The sequence below is a fragment of the Typopeltis vanoorti genome, chromosome 4, assembly GCF_054136105.1.
Source record: "Typopeltis vanoorti isolate ZY-2024b chromosome 4, IOZ_Tvanoo_1.0, whole genome shotgun sequence".
Lineage (NCBI taxonomy): Eukaryota > Metazoa > Arthropoda > Arachnida > Uropygi > Thelyphonidae > Typopeltis > Typopeltis vanoorti.
The window spans coordinates 169,758,036-169,775,956 of NC_143552.1; the positions used below are offsets into that span (position 1 = coordinate 169,758,036).

The following is a 17,921-nucleotide window of genomic DNA, read 5'->3' on the forward strand; positions in this document are numbered from 1 at the left end:
GATGATTTGGATAGTTTGGAGGACTGGATTAGGAAAAATGGATGTCAATTTAATGTGGCAAAGTGTAAGGTTATGCACTTTGGGGTGAAAAGAATAGCAGCAGTATATCGCATTGGTGGAACCGTACTCTAGGAGATGAGGCCATGGATTTGGGAGTGTTGGTGGATAGGGAATTGAAGTTTAGGGGACACATTGCAAAAGTGACTAAATCACGTTATCAAATCACTCGGTTGCTGAAAAATACTTTGACGAGCAGAGATAAACAGGTTATTGTTCCTCTGTGTCGACCTTGATAAGATCCTATCTAGACTACTGTGCCCAGATTTGGGCACCAGGGTTTCTTCTTGATGGAGAGGATCCAGAGACGAGTGACCAAGATGATAGCAGGTCTATAGAATGAACCTTATGAGAATAGGTTGAAGATTTGCGGGTTGCAGAGATTGGACAATAGGCGAAGGAGGGGGTGATATGATTGAGACATTCAAATTACTGAAGGGTTTCTACAAGATTGATCCAGAAGATATCTTTGAAAATATGACTGGTGGTGGGAGGACTAGGGGCCATTCATGGAAGCTGGGCAAGAGCATGATTGACAAGGGTGTTAGAGCTAGGTTTTTTACTTGGAGAGTGGTGAATGAGTGGAATAAGCTTCCAGAGTCTGTTGTGGGTGCTACGACCGTGAATGAGTTCAAGGCAAGGTATGATAGATACTGTGTCAATGTCTAATAGTTGTTCTTGACATGATGTTAGGTCCTCCCTCGATGAGTCTGTCTACTCCTTGGAGTTGCTCGGAACAATAATAACAATCTAGGCAGTAAAATGAGCAGTTCATTAAAGTATTCCATCCTTGTGATTGCAACATAATGCAGAACTTGAGAGCAATGGTAATGGAGGAAGGAACCACTGATGGCAAATTAGTACGAGGTATATGATGAATTGAGTAAACTTGATATCAACAAGGCCATAAGACTTAATGGTATATCACTGTTTCTTGAAGGAATGTTTCAGTAAGTTAACAACAGCTTTAATGTACATTTTTAACGAGTCTTAGATTAGTCCCGGTCCCAAAGGAATGGAAAGATGGCAACATTCTTCTGCTTCATAAAGGAGGTGATAGGACTAAATCTTCAAATTATAGTCTAATCTACTTGTCTGGAGTTGTAATCAAGGTGTTGATCACACCTGAACTGGGTGGACAGCAGTAGAATGCTCTTTAATGGACAGCATGGGTTTGGTAAAGGAAGATCATGTTTAGCAATCAGCTTATTTATTTATTCTTATGGCAAAAGTAGCTACAGGTTAATGTCCGGACCAGAAAGCCGCTCTAGGGGCCTCATCTGTCACCTCGTGGATGTCCTGGAGGCCACTACCATGAAATTGGTGCCTTGGGCAGTCATTCACAATACAAGTGATTGTCTGGGTCACAGGGGAACAGTCACAATAAGGGTAGTCTGATAGTCTCCATTTATGCAGTAGGGAGCCACATCTGCCCTGGTTAGTTCTGATCCTGTTGACAGATGACCAAATCTTCCTAGAAAGTGCAAAACCAGGCCAAAGAGCACAGGGATCTTCAACCAGGAAACCATTTGTCGGAAGATTGTTGGACCAGTGTTCTCTCCACATGTCAGGTGTTGATTGTAAAGCAGCTGAAGAGAGTTCATCCATGGACCAGAAAGGGTTTCGTGATTTTAGGCGAATACTAGGTGGATTATGAGAGTCAGGTGCAGGGGCAGGAATGTGTTGAGTTCATTACTTTATTAAATACTTTAATTGAGAATTCTCTGTATATTTGGTGGAGCAATGTTAGATAGCACAGGCAGCCAGGGGAGAGGGGTGCTTCTCAGTGTCCCACTAATTGTTCGCATAGTAAAGTTTAGCTGTGTGTGTCTATAATGTTAGTATATGCACTTCTTTCCCAGACAAGGGCACAGTATTCTGCTGCAGAGAATGTGAGGGAGACAACCTTAAGACATCAACACAACAACCCAGGTTGTTCCAGCAAGCCATGAGATGATATTATTTCTCATTTTAACTTTGTTGGACAGGTTGGCGATGTGCCTTTTATAGGCTAGGCTTCTGTCCAGGCTCACTCCAAGGTATTTCGGGTGAGGCTCATGTTCTACCATTTTGCTTCCAAAAGTTTCTTCTGGAAGCCTACTTCAATCTGTGTTGTCAGGGCCAGGACCTGGTGAGAGCACCTTCTTCCCAGCCTGAAGCTAGCTTGTTCAATCAAGAGTGCTCTTTCAATGAGTGAGTGGTGAAATTCTTTTAAGGAGAATTCATTCAAAGAGCTTAAAGGTGGAGCAAAGCAAGGAGATAGGTCATGGATTTTTGACATTTCCCTGGTTTGGGCACAGCAATTATTTTGGCTTCCTGCCACAGTTTTGGTAGTTTTCCAGTTGTTATAATATTTGAGAAGAGGGCGGCCAGCCATGTTTGACCTTGTTGGCCGAGATGTTTTAGAAACTCTTGGAGGATACCATCCACTCCTGCACCTCTTCAAGAGAGACTGGCTGTGCAAGTTCAGGAATCTCGGAGGCCATCATCAGAATTTTTTCTGATGGAAGATCACACAGTTATTTTCTTGGTAAGGCTGGGATTTATCTTGGAGGTTTTCAGTAAATGATTAGCCATTTGATCAGGAGTTATCTCTGGTGGTTTGTATGTTGTCGGTTCTGTCCTCCCTAATTTTCTCAGAAGTGACTAGCTTTTCCGGCTAGATTTGGTGAAGTCAAGTTCGTGGATGGTTGAGATCCATCTTTCCTTTCTGTTTTTGTCAAGCATTGCTATGAGCTCCTTAGCAATAGTTGGGTCTTCAGTTTTTTTCATATTTGGCTAAAAGTTCCTCAGTATTCCCTACTCCAGCATGGGATGTATTGTTTTCTGTAGCCTCTAGGAATAGAGGTTTTGGCTGCAGTTTTGATTAGTTTGATAAATCTGGGATAGAAATTAGGGGTAGGTGGTACTGTTGTAATGATTTGCTCTTCAAATATATTCCAGTTGGATCTGTGAAGGTTCCATCTAGTGATTGGTCTACCTGTCTCTATTAGTGTAGAACAATGCTGCTGTTAGGGAATCTGTTGAGGACGGTTCTGTTGTTGGCAGAGGGTAGTCTTTAGAGACTATGCACAGATCGGGGGTGTAGGTTCTGTTCCATTTGGCTGAGTGAAGAGTGCTTTCTTGCTTGGCATCGTAGATCAAATACAAGTTATATGTATCTATCCAGTTAACTAGATTATCACTATCTTGGTTGCTAGAGGAATAGCCCCACATTGCGTGGTGAGAGTTGAAGTCACCAACACAGATAGCAGGATTGCGATAGTGGTTTGTAGACGTTGTGGATGGTGGTATTTTGAATTTTAATACCTATGCTTCAGGCACACATTGGTTATGTCCTTGAGACCATAACCCAGTGTGTGCCTGGATGTAGGTTACCAGGCCATACTTGGGAAGGCAGTTATAAGATAGAATAATTAGGCCTGGGATCTTTAGTCTATTGAGAGCTGTCAGACATGTGGGTTTCCTGCTTACTTATTAAAAAAAAGTTTTAAAAGAGGTATACCGTGAGTAGACATGTTGATACAAAATTAATATCAGAAAAAAACTCGTGTACAAAGATTATTTAATAGTATAATTTTCGCCTGTGTGTCACAGGCATCTTCAGTACATTAAGCTCAAATTAAACAATAACTGACAATTCCAAAAAGTACCACCTAAGTAGCTGGTGTAAGATAACTAAAAAGGTCAATAACTTTCCTAAAAAAAAATAAATAAAATAAAAAAATAATAATAATAAAAATCAATACAATAAAAAGTTAGGAAAGATTAGCTGATTTGTAAAGTACTATCTCCCATAAAGGGGATAGACGTAAGCTGTCGGATCTGTTTAAGTTAGGAGAATGAAGTAGAGTTTCATGTTTCTTTATAAAGGCATTCCATGAGAAACTGACTTTTGTGAGATTATTTAATAGTATAATTTTCACAAAAGTTCTTCACAAAAGTCAGTTTCTCATGGAACGCCTTTATAAAGAAACATGTGAAACTCTACTTCATTCTCCTAACTTAAACAGATCTGATAGCTTACGTCATCTCCTTTATGGGAGATAGTACTTTACAAATCAGCTAATCTTTCCTAACTTTTTATTGTATTGATTTTTATTATTATTATTTTTTTATTTTATTTATTTTTTTTTAGGAAAGTTATTGACCTTTTTAGTTATCTTACACCAGCTACTTAGGTGGTACTTTTTGGAATTGTTAGTTATTGTTTAATTTGAGCTTAATGTACTGAAGATGCCTGTGACACACAGGCGAAAATTATACTATTAAATAATCTTTGTACGTGAGTTTTTTCCATTATTAATTTTGTATCGTTATTAAAAAAAGGGTGACAAATACATTGGGTTCTGGCTTGCATGCAATATGAAAAGTTCTATCACATCCGTATGAGACCAATTAATGAACCCAAATGTCCTTATAATTCCTACCATGCTGCAAAAGGAATCAAACCTGTTTTTTTAATCAATCATCACTGCCACTAGTTACTGTGCTAGAAATTAAATAAATTAATAAGCTGACTAGAGAGTGGATAAAGTACTAGAGAAAAAAAAAGTCCTCATAAAGGCCTAACATTTTAGGTGGCATACTTCAAAATTAATAAAAATAGCAAATCAATATATTATAGAAAATAAGAAAACTTACCTGCATTCTAGTTTTCACTACATCAATAGGTGTGTTACCAAATACAGATGCTGCTCCTGCTATGGCTCCAAAGAGTCCAACTATCAATTTATTTACATGTTTGTTTGGATCACCACCCCTATACCAATCTTTTAATGATTCTATAACAAAGAACCTGATAGCCTGATTACTGCCTTGCTTTATAATAGTAGCTGTAAGACCTTGATAGGTTCCTCGAATTCCTGAGGGGAAAGCAACTTGTTAACTTAGACTGGTATTTTTAGGAAACAGTTAAACAATATAAATGATATAATTAAAATAAGTTAATTACTATTTCCGATATTTCTCCAAAATAAAGATATGTGCACTCAGGCACAATATATAAGTGAGACTGTAGCACAGTGATGGAAAAATTAATTTAAATAAATTATAATACCAGAATAAACTCATGTAAAATATTGTTTTGTTAGTATAATTTTCACCTAAGTATCAAAGGCATCTTCAGTACATGTAAAAAGCTAAATCAAACAATAACTGACAATTGCAAAAGGCACTGCCTAGTAGCTAATGTAAGATAACTAAAAAAGGTAATTAAATTTCCAAATTTTTTTTTAAAAAAATAAAATAAAACAAAAATAAAATAAAAATATACAATTAAATAAATAATAAAATTAGGAAAGATTAGCTGATTTAAAAAGTTATCTCCCACAAAGGGGATAGATGCAGACCATCAGATCTGTTTAAGTTAAGAGAGTGAATTAAAGTTTCACATGTTTCTTTATAAAGCCAACTTTTGTGAAGGCCTCTTGTCTTGTTCCAATGAACTCTACGTCTAGTGTTCATAGCATGCTCTGCAAGTCCAGACTGTTCAGGCTCAAGGTAATCAATATAAGACTTGTGCTTGTGTTCTTATAGCCGAATAAAAGCAGATCTTCCTGTTTGTCTGAAATAAGATAACCAACAAGAGCAAGGAATCTGGTAGATACCTGGATAATTGAGATGTGGAAGCTTGTCCTTTGGAAAAGTGAGAAAGGTGAAAATTTTTCTTATGAGGTGGAAGGCAACTTTAAGGCAGAAACATTAAGAGAGCAAAAACAAAAAAAAAATACATGGACACTTGGGCAAAGCAATCATCTCTCCTATAAGGTCCAGCTAGGGCAACTCATAAATGCTGGTAAACGTATTCCCGTAAGCACTCTGATCAAATTTTGTATGAAATTTTTATAGTTTCTGTATTTGGCTCTGAAATAATGTTGGATTTAATATCCACTTGATTTATATAATTATGCATTGCCAAAATGAAGCCTTTTGACTCTTTATTTTAGTAAAGAGGTAGAGATACCAAAACTGCTCAAAGCTCTTTTGATGTGGAAATAATATGTTGTAATTCTTTCTGTAACAGTTCATCTGAAGAACATAAGGAGTGGATCAGATGAACCAGTGTTTTAATAGTTCCAGCCTTTTGACTGGGATGGTGATGAGATTCAGCATGGATATAATGAGTCTTCTTCCTAAATACAGAAATGTAGGTTACCATCTGGTTGATGAAGAATTTAAAGAACTAAAAAGGCTAACTGCTTATTTACTTTTCTTCTAGGGTAAATCTGATCCTTGGATGAAGTGCATTTAATTTAGAGAGAAACTCTTGTAATTCATAAAAAGAGCCATTCCAGACACCAAAAATATCATGTACATATCTGAACCGGTGAGTAGGTTTAGGTGAAATGTCAAAAATACCTTGTTCAAAGTACTCCATAAAGAACTTGGCAATAGCAAAAGAAATAGGATTGCTCATTGTTATTGTTCCTTCGATTTATTGATATAAATTCTTTTTGAAGGAAAAATAACAAGAATGTATTACAAAATCAAATATTTTAACAATGTCTAAAGGAAATGCTTGTTGTAGTAATTAAATGCTGTCAGATAAAGGAACATTAGTAAATAATAAAATAACATCTAACCTAATCATAATATGTCCAAAATAAAGATATGAAATTTTATTTTTGAAATCCAAAGTATTTTTTTTATATAAGTGGCAGTTCTTCTAGTTGAAGTGAGTAAATTAGATAAGAATTTAGAAATTTTATAAGTGGGACATCTTAAACAGTTTACAACTGGTCTTGATGGAATACCTGGTTGATGAATTTTGGGAAGACCATACAATCTAGGTGGACAACCAAAGAAGGTTTTAAGTTTTCTCTTTTGATCTTCATTCCATGTAGATATGTTATCAATAAGAGAATTTGGATTTAATTTTACGAGAACTTATTTAATAGAGTTTTAAGAGAACTTGTTTAATAGAGTCTGTTTAATAGATTACCGGTAGGATCAGATGTGAGGGGCCTGTAAGTTGAATAGTCTCCGAGTAATAGAAATATTTTTCTCTCATATTCTCTTCCATCTTAAATAACAACAGCCTTTCCCTTGTCAGCTTTTCATAATGATTAAATTATTCTTCAATGATTTCAGTGCTTTAAATTCAAGATTAAGAAAGATTAGGATGTGAAGGCTTGACAATAAAAAGAATTTTTGTAAATATTTGTGCTAATGTCTGTGATATGGATAGACCAGTCATCAATGTGTCCGGCCATCCACTAACAGACTGAACGATTTGTTTTTATCAAAAGGACATAATTTTGCCGTTGCTCTGAATAAGGCAGCCCTTATGGATTTTTTTTTCATAGCATAGATAGAGGTCATATTTTCATAGAATAGATTTGAGTCATGGATGTGTGCTGAGAAAGTAAAGATTTTTGGTTTTGCTTTTAGTTAACTATTTTGATCGAGTGCTGTATGTTTTAACCATCTCTATCATGTTTATTATATGTTTTTAATAGTGTAAACAAGTTGACATTTGTAGTGTTTTATTCATTTTGTGTTGCTATAAAATGGATACATCTCCAAGAAAGCATTCAAAAATATGTACTTTCTCAGCACACATCCATGACTCAAAGACAAATTGCCAATGAGTGTAGTGTTGGTTTGGTTACTGTTAATGTAATTTTAAAGAGGTTTAGGAAGGCAGGTACCTTTTCTCCTGACTGAAAAGGAAAAACTATACTTATTCAAAATCGTTTACTAATTGGGAAAGCAAAATGAATCCAAGATTGTCTACTGTAGATTTAAATAGAGACTTAGTAGTTAGTAAGATAAATGTTTCTGACACGAGTCCGAAGATTGTTGAAAGCAGGGAGGACTACGCACAGCCAAAAAAAAAAAAAGAAAAAAAAAAGCAACTGTTGGCAAAATCTGTGCAGAAAAAGAGGCTCCAATGGAAACAAAGATTGAACTGTTGAGAAGTGGAAAAGAGTCATTCTCAGATGAGAGCCATTTCTTTGTTTAAGGAGAGCGAGTACACTATGTTCACAAATCAGCAGCTGAGAAGACTTCTCCCACCCACCTTCAGTAAGATCCTAAATACCCAGCTAAAAAGATATTCTAGGGTTGTTTTACACATGCCAGTCCAGGATCACTTGCACCTGTTGATGTTATGATGAAAAGTAACCAATACATAAAAATGCTGTAGAAAAGAGTGGTCCCACATATCCAGAAAGACAAAGAACTCATCTTCCTTTTGGAAGATGAATTCTTTGCCTCATGGATCTCATTCCATGCTACACTTCAAAAAAAGTGAAAGAGTTCCTCAAAAATCACAACATCCAATTGCTTCAGTAGCCAGATAACTCTCCTGACATTAACCCAATAGAAAATTTGTGGGTCATAATAAAAAAGAGACTTGGAAAATTAAATTATGATACAAAGGATAACTTAATACAATCCACTATAAAATTATGGTTTTGAGATGCAGAAATAAGCAAAATGAGTTCTACATTGCTGGGTATAGAAACAATGGCATTTATATGCTGTATACTAATGCCAGGAGTATCCGGAATAAGGGAGAGGAATTGGTGGCGCAGATAGCATCAGCCTGGCCAAAAATTATTGCGATCACTGAGACGTGGTTGACAGAAGGGGATATAAAAACAGAAATAGAAGTCGCTGGGTATAGCATTTTTCGCCAGGATAGGAGGGGAAAGCGTGGTGGGGTGCTGCTTATGATAAGTGATGACCTATGTCCTCTAAGAGCGGAGAATTTGGAAGGAAGTGAGACAAATGATTTTGAGAGCGTATGGTGTGAGGTAGAGGTAGGCAAGACAGGATATTTAGTGGGGTGTTGCTACAGACCCAGGAGCACAGAGGATGGGGACCAGGAGATGTTTAGACAGCTAAGTTTGGCAAGTGCAAGAAGAATGATTGTTATGGGAGATTTTAACTTCAGTAGTATAAATTGGAGAGAGGAAGATGCATGTAACAATAGGGGAATGGAATTTCTAGAATTCTTGAGGGACAAATGTCTTAGGCAACATGTAACAGAGGGAACAAGAGGTTCAAAAATTTTGGATTTGGTTATAGCATAAGAAGAGTTGATAATAACTGAGTTGACGTCTCTCCCACCAGTTGGAGAGAGTGACCATATGGTTTTGACTTGGAAAATGAATAGACATGCAGGAGTATCAAAGAGACGGGAACTTATGTGGAATTATAAGGCAGGTGATTATAATAGTCTTAGACGTCAACTTCGGGAAGTTTCATGGAGGGAGGAATTGGAAGGCCGGGATATCACCAGTGCGTGGGAAATTGTGAAAGAATATTTGTTATCAGCAATGGTAAGTTGTATACCACGAGTGAAGAAGAGGGCGCAATTTGGAGTAAAGTGGATGACAAACAATATTAAACAGGAATTGCATGCGAAAAAGAGGCTATGGAAGAGATATAAGGAGACAGGTGAAGAGATGCATGAGGAATATAAGACACAGGCCAGAAGAGTGACTCGTGTGGTAAGGAAAGCGAAACTGGAATATGAGAGGAGATTGGCCCTAAGATCCAAAGAAAATCCTAGGGAATTTTTTAGCTATGTGGCCAGTAGGAGGAGAAATGACTGTGGAAGAATGATATTGTGGGATAAAAATGGGAATAGAGTGACTGATGCAGAGGACATAGTGGAATTGTTCAATGAACACTTTATTGGAGTATTTCATCCTAGAGGAGTCAGTTTTAATGCTAGAGGGATAGGACTGGTACGAGGTCTGGAGGTACAGGAGGAGAGTGTGTTTCAGATACTAAGTACTCTGGATGTCAGTAAAGCTGTGGGACTGGATGGTATTTCACCACGAGTTTTGAGAGAATGTGCTAGGGAATTGACAATACCTTTAACGTGGCTTTTCAATGAAAGTCTAGCTTTGGCAAAGGTGCCCAGGGAATGGAAGGAAGGTAAGATAGTGCCATTGCATAAGGGTGGTAACAGACTGGAAGTGTCTAATTATAGGCCAGTCTGTGTGTCATCAGTAGTTGTTAAGATCTTGGAGAAAGTAGTGAGGGACCGTGTACAGCATTGGGCAGATGAGGGTAATGTTATCTGTGAGAATCAACATGGATTTGTGAAAGGACGCTCTTGTTTTAGCAATATGCTAGCCTTTTATAATAAAGTTACAAGAGCATTAGATGAGGGAAAGGCATATACTGCAATTTTCTTAGACTTGGCAAAGGCATTTGACAGGGTGCCACATGATAAGCTGATATTTAAGTTGCAGCACATGGGTCTGGATGTCAGATTGGTCAACTGGATTCAGGATTGGCTGTCTGATAGGTATCAGAGAGTTGTGTATGGTGGGGCAGTTTCCAGGAGGCAGAGGGTTACAAGTGGGGTCCCACAGGGCTCAGTACTAGGACCTATATTGTTTAACCTTTATATCAATGCCATTGCCAGTGGATTCCAAGGGGATATTCAGTTGTTTGCAGATGATGCGAAGCTTGGAAGGATTATTAGTAATAGTGCAGATGTGGTAGCCCTGCAAGAGGATTTAAATAAGCTAGATAGATGGGCAAATGAATGGGGGTATCAGTTTAATGCAGCAAAATGTAAGGTCTTGAGGTTTGGGAAATATCGATGGGATGCTGCATACTCTATGGGAGGAGTTATACTGGAGGAAGTAGGGGAGACAAGAGATCTGGGGTTGATGATTGATAGAAACCTGAAGTTTAGGGGACATATTGCAAAGGTGGTGAAGGTAACACAGAGGATTGCTGCTATTATGAGAAGGACACTGACCTGCAGAGATAAGAGGGTTATCATTCCGTTGTATAAGTCTCTGATCAGACCACACTTGGACTATTGTTCTCAGATTTGGTCCCCAGGATTTGAAGGGGATAAATTAACTGTGGAAAGGATACAAAGACGGATGACAAAGATGGTTTCAGGACTGTACAAGGATAGTTATGAGGATCGGCTGAGAGAATGCGGACTGCAGAGTTTGGTGGATAGAAGAAGGAGAGGTGATATGATTGAGACTTTTAAACTGTTGAGAGGTGGTTACAGGGTTGACACTGGGGAGTTCTTTCGCTTGGTTGATCAGCGGGAAGGAGTGATGACAAGAGGCCATCCCTGGAAGTTACGAAAGGAAACTGTGAGCAAGAGGGTAAGGAGTGGTTTCTTTGTGTGGAGGGTGGTTGAGCCGTGGAATGCATTGCCTGATGGAGTGGTGGGAGCGAGAACGGTCAGTGAGTTTAAGGAGTGGTATGATAAACTTTGTGTTTCTCAGGGGGGGACCTCCCCTCGATGAGTCTTGATAGATTTTATGTCTTAGAAAGGACCTCCCTCGATGAGTCTTTTGACTCCTTGGAGGCCTGAATAATAATAATAATAATAATAATTGGTAGAGTCCATGCCTAAGTGAATTAATGAAAGCACATATAAATTATTAGGTAAAGTTGGAATTTAATGTTTGTACTTATTTTTCTTTAATGTGAGGGTTCAGATTAGTTTGTTCACTAGTGAATATTTACCTGTATTATTTCCTGATGTCACTTTGACAAAATACAGGAAATAGTATTTGAGTTACTATAATTTCTTGTCATCTATGTTGTTGTTGTCTCTTTCTTAAGGAGACAAGCTTGAATGTCTAACAATCTGTCTGGATTATGTTAAGAACTCTAACTGAAATGCATATCAAAACAGGATCTCTATCCAGGGATTTATATCACTTGGAGCAAGTAAGTAACTTAAAATAGGTTAAATTTTCAGTAATAAGTGAAAATATGTGTGTGTGTGTGTGTGTGGGTAGGTGTACACACACCACTCTAACTTCAGATAATAAATCTTCCCTTTTATGAAATATTTGATTTTGATTCAGTGTATCTTCAGTTATGAAAGTTGATATTTATAACTGAAGATAGTGATCTGCATTAATGTAGAAGACTATGCAGGAGACTCTATGGTCACACTAGTTCAAGATGTGTCATCTTCAGCCAGTGATGACCAAGCTAAGAGACAGTATTCTGTATTCTAGAATGCTTCAGAAATCTTACTTCACTGTCACTATGATGATGAAAGAAAAATCTTAGAATTGGCAGACCATGTTGAGTCACAGTTTTAATCTTTTCTGATTGTCATAAAGCAATTATCCAATTACTTTACAAGAGAGAGAGCACATGTACATATACATGATAAAATGACATGACAACAGGAACATGCACAGAACTATGTTAACTGAGCAAGAGCCTCTGTAACTCAGTTGGTATAGATGAAGATTTTTTGATTGGAAAAACCTAGGTTCAAATACTCTAGGACAGTGCTTCCCAAACTTATGGATGTAAAGGCCCCTTTGGAAAAATTAAAATAATTCATGGCCCACATCAAAAAAAAATTGTAATACACACATATATTATTATAATATTTATTGTATTTATATTCAATACAAAACACATAGCAAATATTGCAAAAATCAAATGCAAATATTACATTTTTAGCATTTTACATACACCTTTGACACGGCACACTTAGTCTTAAAACATTTTAAATTAGTTTTCATTATTTCACACCCCTCAACAAAACTAACGGTCCACAGTTTGGGAAGTGCTGCTCTAGGACACAAAGAGGAATAGGGAAAAAAATGTTGTTACCCAAAGTGAGTAGGCAGAACTCTTTCAGTTAAACTTTTGGAAATAATCCAGCAACCAGTTTCAACCTTAATCATGCAGGACAACTGAGTTCAGGCTGGTAACGACTTGGGTCAAGAGTCCTATGGTGCTTTTTCAAGTTGCAGTATTAAAACTCTACACATGCACCAAAGATTCAGTAATTCAGGAAACAAGGATGAAGAAATGTACAGAAAAAGTTCCTCTAGTCAAAGACTAAAATCAAACTCATAATGGTATTTCTTCATGCAGCCTAGCAGTATGGAACAATTGATGTTTTAACAAGGCTACACAGACCTGTATGCATATTCCATAGTTCAGTTCAGTGGCAAAAGTGTCAATGAATTTGAATTTCAAATTCAAAATTTTGAGTCAGAATATAATCAAATTCAAATCAATAGTGACATGTAATTTTGGGTGCTTGCTGTTTAAATGTTCTAAATATTTACTATTCTAGGTTACAAGACCTGATAGCAAACACATAATCAACAGTGCATCACTAGACTGTTTGGATATAGTGGTGTCAAGTAATTTCCTAGAAATTTCATATGGAAATTAGCTGGGGGGGGGATCCATATCCATTATAGCCCCTATAGCTGTTAATATATTTTAACTTTACTAGAAAAATAACCTCAAAGTATATTTATTATTACATGACACCTCCAAGGAGTCAAAGGACTAATCATGGAAGAGCATGCTACTCCACTACACTACACACATCTGTCTCTCTCTCTACTACAGACAACTACCATCAATGCCATCTACTGACCATCACCACCAACAACAGTACTTTCTGTCTGCCTGTATGTGGGATGAAAAACCCGAGTTTCCAGAAGAAAAAACCCTTCTACCTCCATATGAGATCAGCTAACTCAACTTCAAATGAAAAATTCCATATAAAGATTTCTCTCTATAACATTTCCATATAAAGAAATGTTATACTTGACAAGAAATTATGTTCTTGTTTAACCTCCACTGCCCAAGTTTACACTTGCAAAACAGTTTGCACACGAAATATTTTTTTTTACAACTAAGCTACTTGTATACAGGAGTTGTTGATTTCTGATTTCGAATCGATTGCCTTAATGAAAAAACTTTCTAAAACTATTTCTGATCCAGAGTATTTTCCCTAAGGTGATAACTTTTTTTTTTTTTACTATTTATATGTGGAAAATATATGACTTCTGTGTTAATTCAACCTTAATATCCTCCTGGGTCTGACTCCCACTGATTAGACCTCAATAAAGAATGTAATTATGTGTCATCCTTCATCAGACATGAAAATGACAACCTGGAAAAACTTATCAAGGACAAAGTGGAAGGACAAATAAAAAGAGAACACCCAAGACCAAGATGGTTGGACCAGATTAAAAAGATAACCTGAATTACTTTGGAGTTGGCCACTGCTGCAACAAAAGACAGAAAGAAATGGAGAGATATTGTGGCTAGGATCACGAGTCCTCAGACATGAGGAGACTGAGCAAGAAGAAGTCCATCAGAGGATGTGATTGTGAGTGGGGTTTTGTACTTCCCTCCAACGCTGGTTAGAGTGATCATAAAGTGATCACCTGAGTTGTCGCTAATCATATGAAGACATCTGTGATAAAAGAATATATGCAAAACTATAAGGCTGGTGATTATGATAAGCTTAGAAGACACAATGGAATTAGGAGTTGAGCAATAAGGAAATGTTGTTTGGAATTAATAAATGCTGTTTGGGAACTGACAAAGAAATACATAACAGCATCAATGTGTGAATGTATCCCACATCTGATACACAAGATCACAACAAAGCTATTTCCATCACATATATCCAAGGGACAGCTGAAAAGATTGTTCATCTTCTTCATAAATATAATATTCATGCTATTTTCCAACCACACATCCAGCTAGGAGACCTTCTCTGAAGGATCAGGGAGTATGGCTGCACATCCTGGATGGTATAAAGTTTCTTATGACCGTGACTTAGCTTGTTTTGGATCAAATGGTAGAGCTGTTAAGTTAGTCTCAACCCTATAGTGACTTCAGTGCAGCAAAGTTATCTGTTTCCATTATATCCTGCCAGTCTTGCTTCATCACACAAATGATTGCTCATGAAGCTTATGTGATGAAGCAAGACTGGCAATCCATGGTTTTGATACCCCTTCACACCACAGGATTTAATGGAGACAGACCACTGTGCTGCACTGAAGTCACTATAGGTTGAGAGTATTTTTAAAATGAGTATCTGCTATGAAATGCTCACCTAACCTTAATATGGCTGCTTCAATTTACCACAGATTTGAGCAATAGTCATTCTAAGACTACATTTAACTCTTCTGAAGTAACTTCATTTCTATTCAGTTCCTATGGAACACCTTAATAGGTTATTAGCTCTTTTCAGTTATAGTTTGAACTATTATTATAATTATGGCTATTATAGGCCTGTTTTTTTTTAGGAGTATCCCTTATTTAAATACATTGGCTATCATTACTCAAAAAAGGGGTGTGTGTATATATATATATATATATATATATATATATATATATATATTAGGGCATTATGAGTGAGTATAGAAGGCAATTATGGCATAAAAGAGGTGGAAAAATTATGAAAATACCTTGTTTTGAGTCTACGATGTCTTCCAATTCCATGATCCCGCTGAAGGTTGTTTATAAACGGGGGGGGGGGGGGGTTGATGCGGGAAATAAGTTTGGAAACCTGGGTTACTATTAATAATATATTATTTTGTTTAGGGGTGCATTTTTGTGTGTGTGTGTGGGGGGGGGGGGGAAACAAAGGGGAAGGGTATACTTATGTGGAAACTGAGGCATGGGTTAACGGGGTGTAGACCATTTCGGTCGACTGACCGAAGTTCCAATGACGGTCAGTTGACCGAAATTTTCTACACCCCGTTAACCCCTGCCTCAGTTTCCATATAAGTATACCCTTCCCCTTCATTTTCCCCCCTCCCCATGCAAAAATGCGCCCCTAAACAAAAAAAAAAAAAAAAAAAAAAAATATTAAATATATTATATATATATATATAATATATATATATAATTATTAATAGTAACCCGGGTTTCCACACTTATTTCCCGCGTCAACCCCCCCGTGTTCTCTCCCCCCCTCCCCCGTTTATAAACAAACTTCAGTGGAATCATGGAATTGGAAGGCATCGTAGACTCAAAACAAGGTATGTACATAATTTTTCCACCTCTTTTATTCTGCCATAATTGCCTTCTATACTCACCCATAACCTAAAAAAAAAAATATATATATATATATATATATATATATACACCCCTTTTTTGAGTAATGATAGCCAATGTATTTAAATAAGGGACACTCCTAAACAAAAACAGGCTATAATAGCCGTAATTATAATAATAGTGTTTAAGAGGAGTAACATGGGAATTTTCCCAGAAACTATACTTAATAGTTTGAACTGTTTTTTTTTGGCAACATTTTTTTTTTTTTATGTGGCTCCCACTCACAAAAGGTTATGTAAATCTATAGTATATTCATAGTGAGTGAAGGATTCTTTAAATCTATTTTTTTTAAAATCTATTTTATTAATTCTTTATGGGATGCTAAAGCAATTAATGTGAAGCCAAAAGCCTCTATATACAAGCATATATGTGCGAACTGTTTGCTTATGCTTGGTTTAAAATAAGCATATAATTTCTTGCCAATTAAAATTTACTTTGTAACCAAGTGAAAAAAACTTTCTACAAATATCTCTGATATAGTGATACACCATTTTACTACTTTATGTGGAAAATACATGATTTCTTCGTTAATTTTAGCTTCAGTAAGTTAAGGTTCCATCAGTGAGAGTGGGTACCTTCTTGGGTCCCACTCTCACTGATGGAACCTTAGAATGTCAGCAAATATACGCATTTACATTTTTGTATTTTTCATTCTTAATTTTGATATCTTACTATAACTCTAATGCCAAAGAGTATGTTATATAGTCTCTCTCTTTCTGGTCATAAGGTAATCAGGTCTTACACAAAGTGGTGATGAAGGTATTGGAGAAATTGGTAAAAGACAGAATTATGTAAACCTATAATAACTATACTTTATAAGGGACAACATGGTTTTTTGAAGGGTAGATGTTGCTTTAGTACTGTCCACAGATGTGAGACCTCCGCCCCCTTGACACTTCTGTGTATGGCAGAAGAGGCAAATCCATTCTGATAATAGGGTAATCAATGTGTTTCGTGGGACGAGTATTTATTATTATATGTCAAAAAATTAGCTTTTCTTTTATGAAAATTCTAGGATTACAAATAACTAGTTTTAAAGTGGTAACTATTTTGTTTGTACAACAGTTGGAAAATTTTACGTATAAAGCAAGTGATTTCGCGTGTTGGTAACGAATTCGTACATCGCCTTATTCCTTCCTCCCCTTCAACATGAACTGACTCGTCTTGGCAATCTGCCAGCTAGAGTTCTTGCATCTGTGATCAGACAGTAATTTGCTTACTTTTTTATAATAAACTTAAAATGGAGTTAGATAAGAGAAATGGCTACTCAGTGATAATGCTGGACTTTTCAAAGGCATATGACAGGATTTCACATAGAATTCTGTTGCATAAATTATAATAAATAAAGATGAATATGAATCTAGTGATTTGAATGGGGGGGGTGGACAAATAGTAAAGAATGGTTTATGGAGTAGATGAGTCCAGTAAAAGGAGTGGGTGACAAGTGATATACCACAGCCCTTAGTACTTGGTCCTCTGTTGTTTAATTTGTACATCACTGATATAAAAAATTATTTGTTGATGGGAAATATTCAGTTGTCTGCTGATGATTCAAAACTGGGAAGAGCAATAGTAAATGCAGTTGATGTAGAGATCCTACAGGATGATAGACTTCATGTTGGAGGTTTAATGGAATATTTATAGCACTGGGAAAGGATTAAAACTAATTTTAATGCTTCCAATAATTCATCTCAGTCACTAAGACATCTTTAGGGATTACAAACTTTTGTAGCAACATCCTCAAATACAATACTAAGTGAAACATGTGAGTGACTAAAGTCACTATTTAGGTGGAGTGCCCTCTATAGGCATTTGTAGGTGGCCTAGGAGATGTAAAGTGGGATCTCTGATAATTAATGTTTCCCAAATTTTGGCAAGTTTTATGCAACCATATTTATTTAAATTTGGTTGATTTCTGAGTGCCACTGCAGATTCTAAAAACAGTCCTTTTTTTTAAATTTATTAATCTGGCAAGGCCAGATTGACCATGATTGCAGATGTATGATTTGTGTTCT

General features: G+C 36.6%; 1 protein-coding gene across 1 annotated transcript in view; it reads right to left on the bottom strand.

Moving 5' to 3' along the window:
- Positions 1-17,921, bottom strand: part of sea (mitochondrial citrate transporter scheggia) — a 204,842-nt gene that overhangs the window by 53,194 nt on the left and 133,727 nt on the right. The window contains exon 4 of the mRNA XM_090391587.1: positions 4,702-4,922. Coding sequence (XP_090247713.1) covers positions 4,702-4,922 — 221 coding nt within the window. The remainder of the gene's footprint in view (positions 1-4,701; positions 4,923-17,921) is intronic.